General features: G+C 41.1%; 2 protein-coding genes across 14 annotated transcripts in view; both read right to left on the bottom strand.

Annotated features, from left to right (window-relative positions):
- Positions 1–12,993, bottom strand: part of mbnl3 (muscleblind-like splicing regulator 3) — a 30,613-nt gene extending 17,620 nt beyond the window's left edge. For 6 of the 13 annotated variants that reach the window (XR_011244064.1, XM_069531729.1, XM_069531728.1 and 3 more), the window contains exons 1-3: positions 12,838–12,993; positions 12,656–12,745; positions 4,800–5,800 (exon numbers count right to left, since the gene is read on the bottom strand). Coding sequence is in view for 11 of the 13 variants with exons in the window: in XM_069531729.1 (XP_069387830.1) it covers positions 4,800–4,973 (174 nt within the window). In the remaining 2 variants the exon portion in view is untranslated. Of the gene's footprint in view, positions 1–4,799; positions 5,801–5,893; positions 6,196–6,222; positions 6,914–9,817; positions 9,937–12,655; positions 12,746–12,837 lie in introns of those variants that run through there. The other 7 variants (XR_002202461.2, XM_020080750.2, XM_020080738.2 and 4 more) reach the window with 4 other exon arrangements.
- Positions 12,994–14,498: 1,505 nt separating this feature from the next.
- Positions 14,499–23,009, bottom strand: part of LOC109634598 (collagen alpha-1(XXIII) chain) — a 118,003-nt gene continuing 109,492 nt past the window's right edge. The window contains exons 19-32 of the mRNA XM_069531992.1: positions 20,925–20,969; positions 20,302–20,346; positions 20,069–20,149; positions 19,926–19,979; positions 19,682–19,756; positions 19,552–19,578; positions 19,407–19,466; positions 19,245–19,316; positions 19,114–19,140; positions 18,944–18,997; positions 18,642–18,728; positions 18,366–18,464; positions 17,662–17,700; positions 14,499–16,899 (exon numbers count right to left, since the gene is read on the bottom strand). Coding sequence (XP_069388093.1) covers positions 16,849–16,899; positions 17,662–17,700; positions 18,366–18,464; positions 18,642–18,728; positions 18,944–18,997; positions 19,114–19,140; positions 19,245–19,316; positions 19,407–19,466; positions 19,552–19,578; positions 19,682–19,756; positions 19,926–19,979; positions 20,069–20,149; positions 20,302–20,346; positions 20,925–20,969 — 816 coding nt within the window. The 3' untranslated portion in view covers positions 14,499–16,848. The remainder of the gene's footprint in view (positions 16,900–17,661; positions 17,701–18,365; positions 18,465–18,641; positions 18,729–18,943; positions 18,998–19,113; positions 19,141–19,244; positions 19,317–19,406; positions 19,467–19,551; positions 19,579–19,681; positions 19,757–19,925; positions 19,980–20,068; positions 20,150–20,301; positions 20,347–20,924; positions 20,970–23,009) is intronic.

Genomic DNA, 23,009 nt, shown 5'->3' with positions numbered 1-23,009 from the left:
ACTGCGTTAAAGCAGTGTCCTTCATCCCTGCCAGAGTCTGTAGGGAAGGTGAAGATGGTGCTGCAGGAACACTGCAGGTCAACACGCGTTCAGAGGAGGAACTGCAGTCTGCATTAAACCCCTGGGCCGACAGCAGCTGTCTGCCCCTGCGGATGTGCTGTTAACCCACTTAACTACCTCCACTGAGAATCAGCTGCATCCTTTGCATCGGACCACAACACGAGACATCTCACATTATGTGATCACAACACGAGCATGGCGCACAACTGAAGACAAACTGACGTCATTGTGCAGAGACTCTGACGTTGATGGATGATGTCATGCTGAGATGAGGACGCATAAAAGAGGTTTAAGCATCAAGGAGATCGAAGTGAATCTCGTGCCTCCAATACCAGCAACCAAGAGGGACTCATATCACACAGCAGACAAAAGATTATACAACATGTAGCAGCTTGAAAAATGGTCAGGATGCTACATAGGCTCACACAAACACTCTCACCTACACCCGAGATGTGAGCAAGCTTTGCGTCAGCGGGCTGAGCGTTCAGGGATGAGTCTGTAACAAGGGTGGAGGCCCATGAGCCCAGCAAGGCTGCTAAAGCTCAGAGGGAAAGAAAAGTACCTTTTAATGAGCCTAATGATGAACCTTACGCAGTGTTTGCTTCAAAACACAAAAGCCGGACAAAATAACAGACCGAATTTTTGTGCTCTGGCAACACAAAGATTGATTCAGATTGAAGAGCTTCATAAAATCTAAAAAATCAGCGGTAGAGAAAGAAGCCAATAAAAAGAAGTTGAAGAGAGTATTGTGTCCGGAATCCTCCTTTTGGTAGCCATAGCAACACACCACACAACACAGAGAAAGCCCTTGTAAATACACTGTGTTGTTGTAGCAGAGAGAGATAGGACATTGTTATATAGGATCGCTGCACAAATCTAAACCATTACCATTATCGTTTTTTTGTATTTTGCACTATTTCCATATATTATACATGCAGACATGCTCCCACCTGACATTTTGCTTTTTTGTTTTGTGAAATATGTATATTCAGTTTTGGACAAACTGCAAAGATATCTGGCACAGAAATCTATAGACGTTGCATCTCAACACTTTTTAATTTGCTCAGTAATTTGGTTTATATGGAAATACCTGTAAAGCTAATGGCTCTCTCTAAATCATCAGGTGTACTTTATGTTTAGTACAATTTATGAAATGCTAGCACGCTGACATGCTAAACAGATAAAAGCACCTCAGAGCACATAGACTCTTTATTAAGATGGACGACATGACTGCTCCCCAAAAGTGAGGCCAAATAATTTATAAAATGCTAGCATGCTAATGTGCTAAAAATGTGTAGCCTCAGAGCTGCCAGCATGTCAGTAAACTCTTGTAAATGTTAGAATTCAAAAAATGTGTTGGGTCCAGCTCCTCAAATGTGAATATTCTTTTTTTCTTGTCATGCATGATGATAGTAACTGAGGATGTTTCAGACCAAACATTTAAGTTGCTGCAGATCAATCGATATCAGAAATAATCGTTACTTGCATCCGGTACCATGATATCATCCAAAAGCGACTCTTAAATCTACAACATATTGTACAGATGTGATGTCGACACTATTCATAAGAGATGACAGCAGGACTCCAGTTAAACGTAAAAAGAACTGGGAGGTGAGCTGCCCCTCCCTCCCCTGCAGCAGGTTCAGACCGACCACAGAGCTAATGGAGGAGCAACAGGGAATGACAGCGGTCAGGTCGGACCGAGCTCGAGCTACCAGATATGGGAGTGACGGTGAAGAGGAGGAGGGAGGCCATTAGCAGATATATTCCATGAAATTAACAAACATCCTCGTTTTAGTGGGCAGCAGGGGACAGAGTGATGCCGTAGAGCGGCTCTGTGGTGCACGGCACAGCATGTGGTGCTTCTTTGTTTTTCTAGTCAGTCGACCAAACACAACTGTTAGCTGAGGGTAATCCTGAACAACAATGACGACGGAAACACTGGTGTAAAGAGGTGGTTGCTGACACACTGTGCTGGCACCACAGCTCTGCTGCGGCTCCTGATAAAGAAGGCAGCTTTGACCTTCAACTGTCACCAACTTCAGTTCTTTCTCAAACTAACAACATGACCCCGCGGCTTCCGACAGCCAAGCATGTCCTTTAATGCTTGTAGTTCTGCCTTTGGTACAAAGCATCTCGCCTCTTCCTCCCATCAATACAACCAGTACAGAGCCAGGCTGTTGCTCTGTGCTAAAAACAGCCGTGCCACTCAGGAAGATCAAACTATCCAATGGGTACGCACTCCTGTGCTGTTGCTAGGCCCCCTCTCTTTTTCTCTCCCTCTCTCGCGCTCTCTCTCCACAGCTCCCTCCTGCTCTGGAGGACATAATACAGAAAAATGGCTGAATAATAAATTCTAACTCAATAAACCAGGAGACAGCAGCTGCACTCAGACAGAGAGCCCCCTGTCTCTGTCTCACTTTTTAGCTGCAGGAAAGCTGCTCTAACAAAACCTCTTGCAAAAACACACGTGCATCCAGACACACACCCTGACACAGCAACAGTCTATTCGTGATTTTGGCACAAATGTCCATTTATAGTCAAAGCTTTTCTAAAAAACAGTACAGCATCACATCACTTGACAGAGCGTCAGCTTTTCTGATCTGTACGAGTCGTGACTATACTGTGGTTCTGTGGTGGAAGAGAGAGGATGAGAGTCAGGAGAGCAGCTGCAGCGATGACCGACTAGCACACATCAGAGGTGGAGCAGAGCAGGAGATTACATGACGGCCAAATGGGAATAATAAATGTATTGATAACAGAGAACGTGGACGTGTTTCTGACAAACGCAAATATATGTGTTTAGACGTACAGATGTATTGATGTACAGAATACTGTTTAAGTGCCTGGTTTAAATTAGGGTTGGGCAATATGACAATATACAGTGGACACAGAGAATCCTGGATTCTGACATACAGCACCTATGACGTATGTGTTTGATTTAATATCTAAATGAATACGATGAGTATTAAATTATATGTAATGAAAGCAAAAATGAGGTTTATCAAAAGAGTTAAACTAATACAAATTTGCTAAATATCTGCATTATAAGAGTCATTAAACTAATGAGAGGGCTTTCGAAATAACATTAGTTAATTCATGGAGGAAAATCAAATACATAATAGAACACACAAATTGTCAGGAGCTATTCATTGATTTTACCATTTATACAAAAGCAACTGTGGTTGTATTAATACTATTATTATTATTATTGTTATTATCATTAATTTCATTGCTTAAATCAGTGAGTAGGCCTGCTTTATGTGAGTATTGGATTTACATGATTACATGAAGTAAGTTGATTGGGCGCCATGGTAACCTAGTGGTGTAGGACAGTCATACTGGTCTCTTGTCCAACATCTCCTTCCTGTTTCTATGTATAATATCTGATAAAGGCAAAAATCCACTTTAAAGAAAACTTAATTTACATTCAGTCTTAGAGGTTTTATATATGTATATGATTTTAAACCCTAAAATAGCTGTAAAAAATGATTTTATGTCACAGATATGGTGGTGTAATGGCGTCCTCTGTAGAGAATGATGTCACACATCTGTGTGAAGTGATACAAGCTTCTCTGTTCTTTGTCCGGGAGCTGGTTCTTGTGAGTGCATGTGAATCCCTCCCAGTTAAACGGTTTTTCTCTTCATACGTGTCTAAAGACTCCAGCTCCGACCAGTGTTGATCTATAAATGTCACCTGGAGTAGACACATTGATTTTAGCCCGTTCTGCACTAAAACACTGTAAACACACCTGTCACACTTTGCTGTGAAACCAAAAATAACTTCTACACACAGCATGACGTGACAATCCTAACGATGCTAGCCATGCTAACTGGCTGCTAGCTTCTGATTGTGTGTTCAGAGGCTGGTTTCAGAGGGCGTCCCAACACCTATTGACCATGGATGGGACACCTTGGGAGCTGACAAAGCGTTTAGTGTGGTCTCGGAACCTGATGCTATTGCAACATCTTGTCACAATGAATATGTATAACCTTTAAATGCACCCCCCCTAGCTGTAATATACTGCTTTACACTTCAAACATGCCATTTTTAGCTGGTATTCCTCTATTCTATCCACAATTCACTTTGGGGTAAATTTGACATTTTAAATAGTTAAGATAATAAAAATGTGTTGATCATACTTAACTATATTAAAAAGCCACAACAAAATGACAAGGACATAAAATAATGATAAAAAACATCAGGATATATATGCTGATGTTATTAGAAAAAAATCTTGATTTTGGTGAGTAACACACCTCATGTATCACCACCCTTTGCTGTGTGTCATCCTCCATCAGTACTGTCAATATGGCAGACAAACTGAGAAAATCAACTTACCAACTGAGATAGTTTGCACAGTTTCTCTCAGGAAATTGTTAAACTGATTGTGCTGCATCTTTTTCATTGAAGAATTTAATTAGCGGATGACGCCCTAAACCAGCATCACACTCATGAAGTGAGGATGCTGTTTCTTCATAATTGAGCCACTTGACCTGAACTAAAGACCGTCTCCACTATGAAACCACAGGAAACCTTTGTGTGCGTCTGTGGGTGTGTTTGTTTATGTGTTGAAGAAGCGGGCACCACCTTAACTTCAGTATTTATACAATACTTTGCCGAACCAGATGGCATCAACTGACCTGACGTTGACCATAATACACATGTCTAAACAAACATGATGTAATATGTATGTATAAGTGTCAGATGATGAGCGTAATGTGTGTCACACTGTTACCTTCAGTGAGTCGAAGCAGGCGATGACTCGACCATTCTCCACATGGCAGCTCCGGGAGGGGTGGGCAAACTTGCACTCGGCGTCAGACCTTGAGCAGGTGCCTCTCTGAAACTCACGACACACTTCCAGAGTCAGCCATTTGGTGTCCCGTCCCATGCTCATGCTGACAGCCATCAGAGACGCTTACAAACACTAAACAGTGGTCGGGGCAGATGGACGGAAAAATATCTGACGAGTGCAAGGGTGACTAATGTTCATGCAAGAAAAAGAATCCCCAGCGAGACAGAGAGGAAGAGAAGCAAAAATATTCAGTTTTTTCCGTGGCACAGAAAGGCAGCGAGTCCGTACGTTCAAAGTATTTTGGGGGAGTTTATTAGTTCTTCCTGGGAAATGTGGCAGCTGAGGTTTCACTGGGGCGAGATAGAGGGCCTTGACCGTGAGCAGAGGCCAGCTCTGTCTCAAAAAAAAGGAAAAAACAGAAACTACTCTGAGGACATTACTCTGGAATGCTTAGATATGTTGCTGAGCATCTATGCCTTCGTCTGACTCTAAGGACGCCCACCGTAAGTCACTGTTACATTCACGTCAACATGGCCAAGGCTGTGGTAGTCTCTGTGGTGCTAGTTATCCTTAGGCAGATGTACTGTGGAACGAAAAAAAAGCAGAACCTTGTATAGGGAAGGTTTCCCTGCACTGACGAGACGAGGTGGCGGCTCCGCTCAGGGTACGTTGGGACTGCAGCTCAGCAACATGGGATGGATGACTGTGGCTGTCAGGATGAAATATAGCCACGATTCAAGGCCAAACACACACTGAGCCCCGTCCTGCTCTCATCCAGCAAAGTCAGACAGCAGCAGACAACCCCTCGCAGTAGGCCCTTCAGAGTTCCACTTCCTCCTCTTACTTCAGTCTCTTTCTCATCCCTCTTTCGCTGTCCGTTATTCCTCTGTTGTCATCCTCCTCACTGACCTCTCTTCTGCATGTCCTTGCTTGTTGTCTTGCTGTGGATTGCAAAAGCAGAAGGGCAAACATTAATCCAAAAGAACTAAACATGCAGCCTGTTGAGGAGAGAAATTTGAATGTGAAGACACAACCTTGTTTGGAGCTTGTTTAAGCGGACGATGATGAGGACCAAGAGGCAGGAGGGTGGACGCGTCAGAGCCAAAGAGAATAAAGCGAGGACAAACACATAGGGGAGCGGAGCATATGGGAGGGAGGGAGGCAGCAATGAACAGCAAAGGGCAAGCTACGTCTTGATTAAGTGATACGAGAGAGAGAGAGAGAGAGAGAGAGAGAGAGAGAGAGAGAGAGAGAGAGAGATAGAAAGAGGGAGGAAGAGAGAGGATGGAGGGAGATTGCAGGCAGGACAGAGACGTCACTTCAACTCCCCTGAGCTCCACGGAGCAGAAAGTAATCGACTAACTTGATATGAATCCTGCTGCAATATAATGTGAACAGTGGTGTCCTTGAGGTGGCACAGGCTGGCACACGTGGTCGACACCGATGATTTTCCAGTCATTAATGTGAGGGGAAGAGGCAGGAAAGAGAGAGACTGGGCAGAGAGGAGAAGGGGTAATTCTTCACAACTGCTGTGCTCAATGCAGGGCAGCAGCCAACCGGGCGGACTTTTGCAGGCAGGCAGAACACGTCACCGACCAATGACAGGGCTGCTTCCACAGCAGCTCCTCCCTCCACAGAGCCCGTCCTTGTTCCTCCCAGGTTTTTTTTCCACTGGTACAGCACAGTCATGGCTGAGCCACATGTTAATATTCAAACTGTACTATAACGCAGAGCTGAGTCCAAAGAGCTTTGTCTTCTACACAGACAAGGTGGAGGAAGTCGTGTCTTTTTAAAATCCAGGACAGAGTGACAGCAGTGATTCATGGGAGACGCATGCAGTGAGAGAGCAGAGTGACGTGTCCAGACAGTAACTGAATACAGATAATAAATCAGTGATGTGGCTTAATAAAAAAAAGTACGATTAAGGAAGGCCAAGTCCAAACATGAGAGATGACAGACATGAGAGGAATTAAAGAGGAAGGAGGAAGAGGAAGGAGGGTTATCTTGTATGAGACGCTGTGGTAAATGAACGCACAAGTGAATAATCAATAGCCAAGATGCAGGAGAGGAGGAGTACGGAAAATAGGAGGAGGAGAAGGGGGGGGGGTCGGAGCAGATATTATCACTCTCTGTGTCTGATGGCGGCAGACACAGACGGATGAAGGGTGGGAGGGGGGTGTTTAGGAACGAGCGTGTGTGCGTATATGAGAGCGTGCAGCTAGACAGCCCAGTAGGAACACACTGCAATGGAGTGAGTGAAGGAGAGATGAGGGGGGAGGGACTGATACACCCACCTTCAAACACAAGAAACATCCCAAAAAAAAAGGGAGGATGAGAGAGGAGCAGGTACAGCTACTGCTTTGCTGGCTTTACCATTATGCTGGTCTGTTCCTCCCCCTCTTCGCCGTCTATCTACAGATCAATAGAAACTTTTCGAGGGGGGGGGGGGGGGGGGCACTCCTCCTGCATCTCTGCCTGTCCTGCATTCATGTCCACATCAGCACCAAGTGCTCCTGCTTGCCTGCACCCTGACGATGCAGCTCAGCAATATGCAAACCTGCATCGTCCACATGCTCCTCAGCAACAATCCCCGCTTCCTCCCCTCGCTACACCAGACACCAAATGGCGCACAGTTGCCATTGCACCCATTCCTGGAAAGCTACACAGCAATACTGGCTGTCCTCCAAAGCCATTCCAGCTTATGCTGCACCCTGTACCTTTGAATATGCACAGCGACGATCTGTCCCCAACACATGTTTTCCAGGAGTTTGAGCCCCATACAAACAAATTCACCAACTGTTTAACCAAGCCTTTCCTTGTTAGCTTTGTCTTTGGCCTCCATCTCGGCTACTGGGAGACAATGGGCACTGTTAAAAATAGAGAAATCATGCTATGACAAAATATACAGTACATGTGGATTATAATTGAGAAGCCTGGGGGTTGTGTTTGTTCATGAAAAGACAGAGCGACATGTGAGAGCTGTTTGAAAGCCAGTGGATTTAATATTCAGACAGCAAGTAAGTTTTTATTAATTAGTTACTCATAAGTGGGCGTAACCACTTTATGTCCAAACACAGAACTTGAGGACGTGGGACATGATCATGGATCAGATGACTCACAAATAAATTCAGACCAAAGCTGCTGAACATCAAAATGCCAACATGCTTTAACGTTTAGAAGGTTTCAGCGTTTCCATGTTCAACAACTCAGTTTAAGTTGTTGCTTAACTAATTTTGACATAAAGGCAAAGTGTTGCAAAAGCTGATAGGATGCCTTCATATTTATTCGTCGAGAATTTTGACCCGATGATGACTATGGAGGAGAGGTCAGACTTATTACACTTCATCCTAAGGGTTCCAAGAATGCGTGTACCAAATGTTATAACAATCTTACCTGTATTCATCAAGGTACTTAACTATAACCCTAACCCACAAAAAAAACTAAAGTCAACTTCATATCAGCACTAAAGGAAAAGTCAGAAATCTTCTTAAGTAATTTTGTTAACCAGGAATGTTGTGAATTTTGTGCCCATCTATCAATATCTCAGAGGATAAGTACAAACTCTGGCTTGTTGTTGGTGCTAGATGAAAAGTCAGATGGTGCTGAAAGTCATGAGGATTAAATGTCTGAGGACAATGATTGTCTGTGCAAACTTCCATGGCAATCCATTTGAAAGTTGCTGAGCTATTTCATCAGAAGACCAACAGACCGACGGCCTGACACTGACATCCATATCTTCAAAAAGCAGTAAACGCACAAAGAGTTGTGATGGTCTTCCCCTGTGTAAGTTCATCCTGGGACTGATCTGCTCTGTTTCAGCAGTAGGCCAATATAACCTCCAGGGGCAAATCTGACAGTACAATTCAGCTTTTTTTAAATACAGACTTTCATTCCAAAATGCGACATATCAACCTATAGTTACCTAACATTTGGGTTTTAGAATAAAAAAAAACATACCAGAGATGTCACAGACTTTTAAGAATCCCAACAAACAGCCACAGTTCCTTGAAATGTACGGAAACAGTCACATGGGTAAAATAAAATATGTCTACTCACAATCATTTGATGCTATGCAGTCCTTTTTTAAAAGATAGTGCCCTGGAAGTGAAACACTGAAATGTTCTTATAGCTAAATATTGATGAATAATTCTGTTCAAGCAGAAATGGCTTGATGCTACATGCTCGAGGCTGCATTTGCACCCAAGTCCACAAATATCTAAAAAGACTGATGAATGGCTATATTCATTCATATTAGACTATATTCATGAGACAGCATGAAAATAATCTTTAGCCCGGCTGCACGGAAAGCATGATAGGATATTCTGGGACTGCAAGTGATGATTATTTTCATAAAAAAGATTATATACTGATTAGGTTTTAGATTCAATGATTAATCTGTTGGTCTATAAAATGTTGGAAATTGACATGAAATTGAAGTAAAAAATGACTTTTTTAACTCTATACAGCTCAAGAAGATGGATTCAAATTTAAAACCCCAATATATTCTGTTTATTGTGATATATGAGAAAGACGTTTTAATCTTTTTTGCTTAAATAGATGCTAAATTGTTTAATCCACTTCCAAAACAGTTGCATGTTAACTTGATATCGGTTGTTATAGCCCTGATATATGCAGGAGAACTATCAATTCTTTTTCAATATTCAATCATCTGCTCACTATTTTCTTGATAAATGAATTCATTGTTCTGTCAATAAAATGACAAAAGTGAGAAGATGCAATTGTGATGACTGTGAGTTGCCTTTTTTGTCATTATAAAATCAAAAGATATTAAAACTAATATCACTGATGATAAAAACAAGCAAATCCCACTATTGAAGAGGTTTGAACTGAAAAATAATTAAATATGAAATAAATTTTCTTTAGATCAATGAATCAATTGTTATAGCTGTAATTTAAAGATCTACTCAGCGTTATGAACAGAAATATTCTCTGCTTACCGAACTTCTGAACGTCACAGCTTATCCCAGCATCAACTATCAGATGCAGGGATGTGGACTGCTGAATATAAACTGCCCTGGTTTTAACGATCACTGTGCGGCTGCCTGTCTTCAGGTGTCTGCAGGGAGAAGAGCAGTCAGCAGGTGGGGGTCAACATGTAGGTGGAACAGGACATGGGGGGTATATAAGGAGGACAGTTGGGGCTGGCTGCTGTTGACTCCGGCGCACTGCATCCCTCATCAAACACAGTGCACCAAAGAGCTACCTACAGAGTAACCTTCACCAGAGCTCTGACGTCAGCGTCATGGCTGGTGTGTGTAGGCCGGGTGCCACCTGAACAGACGGCGCTGCTCCACCTTATAAGCTAACACAAAGTTTTATATCTGTAAAGCTTTAATGTGTCACACATGTAGTCAGTGAGAATAACATTAACACTTGTGGGGAAACCCTTTATTTCTACTCGTAGATTTCCCCCTGTGCAGGGGAGTATCGACAGTGTGCAGGATTTGGTTTGTTATTTGCTAAAAGCTCAAATTTGCTGGAAATTTTGAAGAGCCTGACTGATTTTAATGAATAAAAAAATGCTGTTATTAAACCTTAATGACAAAGAAATTATTTGAACAATAAACTTTATTATGAATTCATATTATGACTATAAATAAAAATAAAAAGACAACCAAATATATTGAATTTCAATTCAGGAAATTAGTTTTTTTTTAAACTAAAATGTAAGTTTTCATATCAAAAAATAGTCGAATATTTATATTATCCGAAATACAAACACTGAAAGTACTATATATTTAAGTGACACTTAAAATTCAAAAGCTGAAAGTGTTTAAGTTTGAGCACTGAGTAATTAGGTTAAATATCAATAATCCTTTCAGCTCATTAAAGCACCACAACTCTAAAGCATTCAAGTAAACACACAACAGGCCTGTTCCATCATACAATACAACCAGGGCAGATTTTACAGTTGAACCAATACTACAGAATATTTTTGATCTGTTTATCGCTGCTGCGTTGTTGACAAACTGTTTTATTTGTACCATTAAAGATGAAGCTTCACCAGCAGTTAATGTGTGTCTGTGTCAGACTGGAAATGAAAACAGGTTATGTGGGAACTGTTGCTGCGTTCATGTGTGTGTGTTTTTACCATTTTGTGGAAGAACATTTGTTTAGCTGTTGTTGTGAGTCTGGCCTGTCCTCATGAGTTCCAATGGCTGTTTGAGGGTCATATTTTGCTTTTAGGGATAAGGTTAGAATAAGGTCAAGGCTAGTGTTGGGATAAACTGGGGTATGGCATTATGTAAACAAGTGTCCTCACAACTACAGAAAGACCAACATGGGTGTCTGTTTCATTTTATCTGTGTTTATATTTGTAGAGAAAAACTAGCTCGACTGGTGCAGAGTCTACAGCCTAAAGGGAGTGTGAACTTGTCCTGACTGGCTGTATCGTTAACTCACACCAAAATAATGTTGATACAATATGCATGGAAATACATACACATACAGTGTATGAAGGCAAGTAGTGTCAACAACACAGTCTGCCATGGTGGCTGGTGTGTGTGACCCATCTGACCCAGTAAGGTAAACAAGGACAAGGCTCAATCTCCTGAGGTGACACCAGACACAAATACGAATGTTGCCTGCACACGTACACACACACACAAATTTGTGCAACTATCCTTAGAGGGACTTTGCATTGACGTCCATTCGTTGTGAACAGCCAAACAAAAACCTTATCCCTAACCTTAACCATAACCAACCACAACCTTAACCATACCACAATCACAACCTTACTCCAAATCTTAACCAGGACCTCAGAAATTACGTTTTGCTTCATTGGAAGCAGGATTCTACTGTGGTCTCCTTGTCCTGACATGGTCAGTGTTTATCCTGGAAAAGGTCCTTAAGAGGTAAATAAGAAGGAGTACACACACACACACACACACACACACACACACACACACACACACACACACACACACACACACACGTGTCTTGACGAAATTGCATTAACTTACATTCATTTGCTGGAGACTAACCATAACCTTAAACTAAACCTTACCTATACCTTAACCAAACCTAAACCTGACCTTAACCTAAACCTAATCTTAAACTAAAACTGACCTTAACCTTACCTTAACCCTTTATCCTAATCTAAACCTGAACACCCCTCACCTCACCCTCTCCTTCCAAACATGGAAGAGAATATGTGGAAACCTTCAGTTGTCATAAAAACTCAAAAGGTGTTTAGTTTGTCCAGTCTGGGCTACTGTAAAAAAACATGGTGGCTCCTGTAGAGAGGACCCCCTCCTGATGTAAATATAAAGTATTTTAACATAAAGGGCCCATTCAAGGGTAACGAAAACAACAGATCATACAATTTAAATGATCACACACCAATAATTTTATATCCAACCTTTACCAACAGATCCTTACACACTGAACCTTTAACAGCTTTAAACTCAATGATACAGTGAGTGACTCAGAAAACCCTTGTAGTGAAAACACTGATAGAATCAAACCTCACGTACAGACCCAGACTACAACGTGGCAGCTGTTAACAGATGTATATGAATCCATACAGAGACACCAGCATGTCCTCAGCATGTCCTCAGCATGTCCACTGTTGTGACTGTTGTGTCTGTGCTACACCACAGTTACGCCCGTATTCCAGAATAATAACAAGGGCGGGTTTGAGCGTCTGCGCAACAGGAGGACTGGAGGACGTGTTTAACATGAACATGGATTCAATCTGAGACTCACAGATTATTTTTGGTTAAACGCGTCAGGAAGCGATAATATCTCTGCGCAAGACGAGCTCAGTCTCTTACCTGCGTGTCGCGTCTTCTCCCCGGGATCTCGGTTCAAATGTTGGTTTCCCGACAAAAGGACGCCTCGTTGCTCTGATATACAAGGATCACCTGTGAGTGGAGGCACAGGAAGAAGAATCAGTCAGAAGGAATCAGATCCAGCCATGTTTTATTTTATATTTTTAAAATAGGAGACAACGTACTGGCGCCGCAGCCGTGGAGCGCGAGGACGAGGGAGACAGTCCCAAATGTTCCTGCAACTAAATTTGCTCGAGTGAAACAACAACATGGATCAGGTTAAAAAAAATCAGAGGCAGGGCGGAGGGAGGAGTTGAGAGGCAGACTGTGTGTGTGTGTGTGTGTGTGTGTGTGTGTGTGTGTGTGTGTGTTGCTTTCGTTTATTAGATAACACCGTTAACATGAGGGGACATCAAAGTCACGACGGAGAGGTGGGCAGGGGTCTGCAGCAGGTGGGGGTACACGGTAGGTGTGCACGTGCTCATACAGACGATTTGATTATGTTTCATTGAGGGCTACAGGCCGAACATTGTGTTAAGATAAATAAATGATATCAGTCGATATATCGATAATTATCACGATTCGTGTCACATTATAATTCCTTTGATGTTCACAGACTGATTTTTCTGAGTGATAGTTGAGGTTTTAAACTCTTCTTTATGAGCAAACACATTTTACAAATGTGAATCTGATTTAGTAAAATCCATCCATCCATCCATCCAGATCTGTTGTTGTTGATTGATGATAATTCATTTGCCTTAATATTATTTTAGTGCCCAGGCCTAAGTTCATGTTTTTAGCCAAAACATTATCAGCCATGAAGTTACTCCAACTGTGTGCTGTCATTTTAACGATATCATTTAAATGCTAACTTTATTGAATTGTATTTAACATACAATTTTAGTTTAGCATACGATTTTTAGCAGTTGGGCTAACATGTTTTTTGTGTAGCTAATGATAATTTACATTAAAAATGTAAAACCTGACAGTTGCCTTAATGAAGGTTCCAAAGCCTGGTCAGAACACATGTTAACAAAGGGTAGTGTTAATTTTCTCTTTAAATTGTATAAAACTGTCATAAAAACTAATTTTACTTATTTTTACTTTTTACATTTAGATGACTGACAGAATATGGAGGTAAATGGGTGATTTAAAATTATTCTATCTGATGCTATCAAGTGGCTTTTGTACCATGATTTGTTTCTGTGCTACTGCTCGACGTACTGTTTTTCACAATTAAAGCTGCTGTAACCCTCTTTCATTTGCTTGGATCACAAGACTGAGTATAAAAATAGAAATACTGTGATTAGGGATACAGTCAGTACCTGAGATAGGCTTATGTGTGTCGTAATGGTTTTATATGTGCCTCTGTGTTGGGTTACAACAGGTTCAAAAAAACAATATTGTGTTTTCATGTTTTGTACTGATATGAGTACTTCTATAAATTAGTACTTCCCTGTAACAATCCAATAAACTCTATAATTTATGAGCAGTACACTGTATGATTATTCTTCAAATTTTGGGAGCAGCTATCAAGACTGAAAAATGGTTCAAATACCATCCAACAAATCTGTGACGTCAACGATCACCTCAGCATCTCCATCTAGGAAGTCACTGATTTCATTAAAGGTACTTCAGCGCTCCCTGCTGGTTTTATAAAGGTTTGCAAGTGCAACCCAAACACTTGCCCTCTTCTGTGCAGATAATCTGACAAAAGCATTGACCCAGACTTAAGATATAGAGTCTGCAGAGGATAAAGTCTGCTGACTTTCCCTCTGACATCATCCCAGGTTGAATTTTTAAATAAGCCTTAAATACTCATGATTTATCACACACAACAAAGATCTTTACTTTGGACTGTAATTTTCCTTTTAATGGTTTAAACAAAATTTTAAACAAAAATAATTATACATGATTATTTATGATTTAATGGACAAGAAACCATAAAACCAGTTTATTTCATTCTACATGTTTAGTTAACCAGTTCTCAAGTTATACATATTTAGACAAGTAATTACAAAAATAGCTTAATCTTTTACAACCAAATACACAACCAAAAAAGAAACATTCTCAAAAAGTCAAGCTAATACTGTAATATATGATTTGCTAAAACACCAAACTGAATAGTTAGATATTTTTGCCATCTATTGATGTCATTAAGCCTTGAACCTGCAACTGATAGAATCTGCAAAAGAAATAAAAAGATAAGTGACAGATAACCATCAGCTTCCAGGAAAATAATGCCAAGACCTGCACAATTTGCAGTTAAATCTCATTCAACATGTTACTCAAATGAAGTTTGTGTTTCAGCTATTCTGTCATAGCTTATGGTACTGCACCTCATTTACAGAATTTTGTTTCATGGAAAACATCCCTAGAATACCTCTCACAATAGGTGCATTGTATAAGTTTAATATACGATGCACTGATCTTTCTTACAAAACATTTCTGAAGTAAAAAAACAAACAAAAACATTGAGTTTATTCCACCGATATGGAACTTTTTGAGTGTGATGTCAGTAATGCAACTTTGCAGTTAAATGGCTCTTTGCAAAAATAAAGCTGATCACAGATGTTGCACATTGTAATGTCAGGGAAGAGTGACAACGTGACGTGAGCCAGCTTACACTTCAGCTACTCAATATTTCTATTAACCAAGATTACCAATGCACTGTCTGTACTGGATTCAGCACTGAGCCAACACTGTCATTCCCCTACTAAATTGCCCTTTTAACAAATTTACCTTGTTGGACTTACAGGTTAAATTTTAATTCATTCACACATCACCGATACATTTGTGTTCCTCTCCTTAATAACCAGTCAGTAAGACTAGTGATTAACCTGAACATGTACCTTAAAAAAGAGGATTGCTTGATATTATTCATATTGTATCAGAAAGTGCAACTAATACCAATGCAGAGTAAATATATGACGCTGAAGAAGAAAATACAATTTCCCCAAAAACTAAATGTATTTCTACACATGTAAACAGAACCAAATAATGATTTCATGTAATCTCTGTATTGTATACATGCAGCCAAATATTAGAAAATAGTTAATGAAGTCTTATACAGGTTATTTGAAAACTGAAGCATGGGTCTGTGTACGTTTGTGACTTTGCCAACCCTAGATTGTATGTGTATGCAGAGTTTTAAACAGCACAAAGAAATAATTCCAGCTAAGAACATGTTTTTCAAAGATTAAAGCTGTCTATTGCTGTTTAAAATGAATATTTGCCATAAAAAATATGGTTGTGTATACATCTGTTTTAAATGTCATACTTAAAGTCTGTTAGTCCTTCAAATGACTAATATTGGTTCAAAAATATCAAACAGAAAAAAACACACATTTAAGTCAGCAGCAAGAAGTTACAACAGTAAAACTGGCAAAAGTAAATAAACATGTCTTCATCAATGATTAAAAGATAATGATCATTCACGCTGGAAATCATTAAGAGAAGAATCTGATCGGCAACCGTTTGTTAAGGCAGCTAAAACAGAAACAGTCTAATGTTGGAGCTGATTGGCTCCCTGGTTGAAACACTGAAATAACATGAATACTGTGACTGGTTCCTTCAAATCCGGTCTTGAAGTTTCACTCATTTATTTATTCCGCAAACATGCCAGTGCACAGGAATGCAAAATGTAACTGGACAAAATCAGATAAGAGTATAACGGAATAAAACAAAACAACGTGCGAGTCACCACTGCTGTTAAGTGTAAGCCGTAAAAAAAGTTGACTTACTGACTCCTCTGAGTGGCTTGTTCAAATGGAAAGACTATTACAGACTGCTTGTTGCAAATGAAAATGAATCTACCGTCACCTGATGTCACACATCATACAAGCTTTCTGAATTATGATCATGCAAAAGCTTTACAAAAGAGCCATACAGGAGATCACCATCACGTTCAATGTATCTGTGCAGTAAATTCCTCCTTATGTGCCAGTGACATCATTGAACCCCCAAACAAACTGGTTATCAAGCTATCAGTCCGTGTGCGTCTTCTCTACCCAGGTGGATGTGGAATCGCAGTGTTCTCTGTTGCCCCCCTCCTGAAGGGGTTTCCATAACGGAGGGTCTGAGTGTTCGGTGTGACACGGAGGCCTTGCATGGCTCCGGTGCTGCATAAAGGCCAATCTGCCCCTCGTGCTCTCTGCCTGTCAATGTGTCCTTTCTCCACCAGGCCCCGCACCCCCTCAGGGCTGAGAGAGACGCTTGCGTTTGAGCTTCTGCCTCGCCATTTCCTCCTTTCAGAGAAAAAAGAGAGCAGAAGAGAGTACTGACCCCACTCCCCCGTCTGCCAAGAGATCTGTCCATCCATCCTTGCGACTGGGCGAGTGCACACGCTGTCATTCCCAAGCAACGTTTACTGTCAGGCAGCAAGGCAGACTGTGTTAGTAAGGCACTCTTCACTCCAACATGTTCAGCTGGACTGTCCTTCAAAGTAAGAGTCCCTCTGTTCAGCTCCTTGTCTTCAAAAGCACTGCTGCATTCTCAACCACACTGGATCTCTAGTTTAAAAAACATGTTTTCATAATACTGTGGACTCAAAAATGTCCATGTTAAAAAAATCTCAATATATTATATAAAAGTTCTTATAAAAAAAGGGGGGTGGGTTGTTTGTTGTAGTATTCAGTTGCAATATATACCAGATCAATATGTACAGATTCAGTGCTGCTGGTTAGTCATCACTGCAAAGGAAGGACAAGAAGTGTTTATTATTAGTGGATCAAACCAAAATGCAACATAAGCAATTTGTGATGCAGTCAGCAAGAAAACCATATTCATGCATCACAGTTACAGAACTCACACATTGTAATATACTTACAAAATGCCCCTGTGACAAATCAGAGTCAAGCAATGAATTAAATGCTGACAAGCCACGAGTAACAATAATAAGTATGACTTGACTGTTAGCAATCCTCTACCGTGCATATTCTTTTGCTTCATCAGAAGCCAATCGCTTCATTAGTTCACAATATGCTTCTTTTTTTTTTTTAAACACTCACCTTGTGCCAGCAGCCTGGTATTGGCATCCCATCATGTCCCTGCAGGGTAAGAACAGCAGCATTATAAAACATTAAAAAAGCCAGAACCTGTCAAGTGATGCATCCTTAAACACATTTAGTCCGGACCTGGGATTAACATCCGTCTTGAAAGATCGGTCACAAGTGGTCAGTGTTGTTCATCTGTTCCAACCCAGGATTAAAATGCATCCTTAATGTGTCATCCATGACCACTTCTGATCGGTTCTCACACCCCCCTCTATATGCAAAAAGACTGATCCAGATTCTAGTTCACACAGTGAAAAGAAAGTGGCCGCATGTGTCCCAGACCACCCTCATATGAGTGACCGGTTCTCAGGACACAGCGTGTTCAGATCTAAACTTAGTGTTAACCACTTGTGATGACTCTGGACAGATGTTTACACCAGATCTGAACGGGGTCCTTGCTGTTCTGCAGGCTGCTGATTTAAATATCAATGAAGACTATGATAATGCCTGTGTGCTCTTACCTCTAAGGTCACATGGCAAACACAATACTGTATATTATCTGTATATACTTGTCTTTGCAGAGACATAGGCCTACATGAAGTATGAATGGTGACTGAGAGCACATGCATAAAAGAGGTTGAGAGAAAAAAAATAGTGTTTGGCTGGAAAAGAGCAGCTGGAGGTGATAGTGATCAGAAAGGAGAGAGGATGTACTGTACCACAGGACAGGGGGCCTCAGGGCCGGAAGGAGGAAGAGGAGGAACTGGAGGGGAAGAAAGCTCTGCCTCCACAGACACACCTTTAGTCTCATCACAGCCCTGTCAGCAAGAGCCAGTTACACATTCACAGCATTGAGGAAGAAACTCAGAGGAAAGCACAGGAAATCACAGAAACAGTGCTGAGAGCAGAAACCATGGAAATACTGAAAATGGGAGAGGAAAGTGGAGAGAAGGAAATCAACTTAAATGAGCAGCATTTTGCAGCATGTGACATACCACAGGACAAGGCTGGTCCAAGCCTGGAGGACCCTGCTCTCCCTTCTGGCCCTTTAGACCTCTCTTTCCTACTGTCCCCCTGTCCCCCTGGACACAGAGAAGACAGTTAGAAACACACAGACACAGCAAACTCCAGCAAAGTAAATCATTCAGATTATTATATGAACTTCACACGTGAACAGTAATAAAACAAATTCAGTTTCATTTTATGAAAACTATAAAACATTCATTTCAGATAAACCAGGTAAGATGAACACAAAGTTTTCTCACTTCACTCTGCACCATAGACTGTTAATACCAACCTTCTCTCCTCTTTCTCCTCGGTCACCTTTGTCACCCATCATACCTGGGAAACCCTGGACATAGAAGAACAAAGGCATCAGAACTTTGCTTATCACAGGATACAGGTTAAAGATGATGTTAAAAATTCAAGGAATTCTATAAAAATGATCTTCTCCATGAGAACACTCACATCTAGTCCAGGCTCCCCTGGTCTGCCCTGCAAACACACATTCACATGTGTATCTCAATATTACATTCAATAACTGCACACTCAAAATGGAAATGTAGTAAAGACATTTGTGGAGGCGATCGTCTTCTTACTTTTTCTCCCTTTGCACCTGGAAGACCCACTAACCCTGCAGATCCAGGCAGACCCTGGAGGCCATCGTGTCCCTGTATTTAAAGAACATCATCATCACTACATCATGTATGCATATCTTGTGTTTTATTATCATATGATAATTAATGGCCAGTTGCACTTACCCTGGGTCCAGATGAACCAGCTTCCCCCTTCTCTCCCCTCATCCCGACTCCAGGCTCACCCTGCATGAGAGCACAGGGACTGAGTCAACACATGTCACAGCTGAGAAACATCACAACACTGAGAAACATGGTGTTGCAGTCTTACCTTAGGACCAGGCATCCCGTGCAGCCCCTGAAAAGCATTGTTTGCTGTGAGTGCCAGATGACTATTGGTGCAAATAACAAATGTGAGCAGCAGACCAGGAGTGGGATGGTAATACATTAGAAGTACTCACCATGGATCCAGAGGACCCAGGGACTCCTGGTGGGCCAGGTGGACCAGGTGGGCCTGGTTGGGATATCATCTGAACCTGAGTATCATGGAAATCACAAGAGTCAAACAGGAAGCTAATGTTAGCAAAGTTTAAAGCAACACCACAGAATTTTACTGAGCAACAGCACATCATTATAGGGTGAAGACTGTCTGTGGCCACACAAGTCTGTGATGAACTAATGTGTGTTCATGTGTGTTTCACTGACCAGGTTGTCGTCCAGTCTGCAGTCGCCTTTCTCTCCTTTGTGTCCATCCATACCCTGAACCACAAAGAGCAAAATGAATCTCTGGCTGTTTATGTGTGTGTCACTGTTTGTGTATCAGAGACATGTGTACTGTCACAACTCACAGCAGGCCCAGAGAGACCCATCTCCCCCTTCTCCCCTCTCTCGCCAGGGGGTCCTGTCACACCTGTGTCACCTTTATGTCCCTGAAGGTGATGAATTAAGAATGAATCTCATGTTAAGCAAAACGAGGAGTCATACAAAACTTCTCAAATCAACACATCTTCCATAAAAATGTTTTAAATGCTGTTAATTTTTAATAATTCTGTGGGTAATTTCTGCCTCTCTGCAACTTTACCTTTTCCCCATCAACTCCTGCTAGACCAGGTAACCCGAGCTCACCCTGGAAGAAGACAAGGACAGGACAGATTCACTCACCCAATGAAAACTGCTGCGTAATAAAGCTACCTAACATCATGGTTAGCATCCTTGATTTTCATCATGGTTGTTCAGTGCATTGGATGGCATGAGAGGTCAAAGCAGAGGTGGCAAAAGTGCACACATTCTTTACTTAAGTACAAGCAGAGATCCTGAAAAACTATTTAAGTTAAAGTACTGATGTAACTTCTTCACTCAAGTAAAAGTATAAAAGTATAGCTTCTGAAATGTATTCGAAAGTATCAAAGGCTGCATCTGTTTAAAATAAACTGTCCTATTAATATAGTTCGAAGACTATTCAACTAAAACCTTACATAAAAAAACAACTGAACAGTGAAGGGAATGTTTTGTTGCTCTGCTCTGTGTTCTATTGCCCCATCCATTTAGGTAAAAAAATCTATCTTGATGTTGGGAGGGCGGCGCTCATTGATGCAAAACCCAAAAAATTGATAACACAAGTAATGAGCCCATTTTGAAAATGGAAGGTATGAAACATAAATATTTATGTTAAAATCTACTTGAGTACAATAGCAAAGTATTTACCTTTTCCCCTGAAGGGCCTGGGGGTCCCGGTGGTCCAGGCGGGCCCTGGAGAAAGGCAGAAACAAAACAGGAATGGACATATACCCAGTTAGACTTTGTCATGTGTCTCTTTTGACATTGAATTACAAACTAGAATATCCATCTTTAAAACTGCAATGATTGATTTCTGGCCACTGTGGGGCAGTAGAGACACAGCACGGGTAAGTGATCATCTGAAGTTGATTCTTTTAACAGTAAAGTAAGTTATGATTCTGTTTTCGTTGCTGTTTGTTTGTCTGACAGCAGGGTTACTCAAAAACTACTGAGCTGATTCACATTCACGTTTTGTGGAAAGCTGGGTCGTGATACAAGGAAGAAGCCAGTAAATTGTGGAGATCCAGGAATTTATTTTCTCTGGGTTAGGGACAGTTTAGGTTAAAATGTGCTCTTCCCTGACCTCTGTCACATCCGTCCACAACGTTTTATCAAACCAACCAACAAACACACAAACGAACTGGGGTGAAAAACAAACCTCTTTGATGGAGGTAATAAAACAAATCTGTATACATCGTGTAGCTGTTTACAGAAACTGGGAACTCATAGAGGATTTCACAATGCAGGCCTGACGGTAAACAAAACTGATGATGTCTTTTGTTTTGTTTGACTTTTTCTGTTTGCTGATCACAAACCAACTTGAAGCAATTTTATCTCACTGAGATTGTGAGACACCGTCATATGAGGATTGTGCTACACATGAGAGCCTGGCATGGTTTTCTGTTGATGCAGGATGATTTGGACAAGAGGAAAACTAAACATTCATGTGACTTTATGTAACACTAACAATGGATGAAGAATAGCACAGCGTTTCCTAAAGACTAACAGGTCGCACTCCAATTTCTCCTCATCCACTGCACCCTCTCAAAGTCCTACGCCATCTTGAAATAATAAAAAGTGAAACCATGTTGTCTCCCCGAGGTGCACATGCTGAATCTCTCAAGTTTTTTTTAATTCTCTATTCAAGCCGCAGAAATGAACAGATGTTTACAAACAGTGATTTGATCTGAGATATTCCATCATTGGAAAGTAAATTCTACTCACTCAAATAATTATACTAAAAGCTGTAAAATGAATGATAGTAACAAACAAACTGTTTCAGCATGGTTATAAACCAAATTCACCATCACCTAAAATGGCAGCTGGGTGGCCAATAAGCAACCCCCCCGCTCCATTGATATAACTCTCACGGAGAACTGGTGTGTGATTCGGAGGCAGCTGATCCACGCCGACAAGAGACTTCTGATAAAATCTCAGGTTCGTGTTTTCATGCCTTTGTAACACACTGCTGTCTGCAGCGTTGCAGACAGGAGCGTATTTCAGAGCAGGTCCAAAGGGAGCTGGTTCATAGTGTTTTTAAATCAAATTCACACTCCACAGCAGAGATAGCCATCTCTTTGCATGTAGCAAAGAGTACATGGTGGAATCAAAGGTTCTTGTGTATAAAGACAGACATGTAAAACTGAGACTGTTGCGACTGTGGGGCCAGTTTTAATGCATTCCCCTTGTGCAACTCCTGAGTAATGTGGAACCGCACAAATACACAGACAGAATACACCATGCTGACCTATAGCAAGTCACAGCCATGTATATTGTGAGACACGCTGGGCACACAGCATGAGAGCACACTCACAACAGTGTGACAATGGCGGTTGACTCTTCTGCATGATTAAGCATGCTCCTTTAGGCTATGTGTTATCTCACAGAATACAACAGCTGCTGGGGCTATAACTTTTATCCCAAGTGAATAAAAAAGTGAGTGTGGCAGATGAGAACAGTGATGAGCAAAAAAAATTAAATTAAACAATAAAAATAGCCTATTTTAGTGGAAACTATTACAAAATAATAAAATATGTCACCAGCTCTCTGATTTTCTTTGTCTTTACCAATGAGGTGAGCATGGAAGATTCAGATTATCAATCGAGTGGTAACTTGCTTAAATCAATATTCTATGGGATAATAAGGGGCCCAAATCTCTGGCATTTTTACTTTGGGGCCTGAGGGCTGAAAACTCTAGACTAGTAAACTAGGCACATTTAGCAAAACTCTCTA

The sequence above is a fragment of the Paralichthys olivaceus genome, chromosome 9 (genome assembly GCF_024713975.1).
Source record: "Paralichthys olivaceus isolate ysfri-2021 chromosome 9, ASM2471397v2, whole genome shotgun sequence".
In the NCBI taxonomy this organism is placed as follows: Eukaryota; Metazoa; Chordata; class Actinopteri; order Pleuronectiformes; family Paralichthyidae; genus Paralichthys; species Paralichthys olivaceus.
The sequence above is the reverse complement of the archived record's forward strand: the minus strand, read 5'-3'. Positions and strand labels throughout refer to the sequence as shown.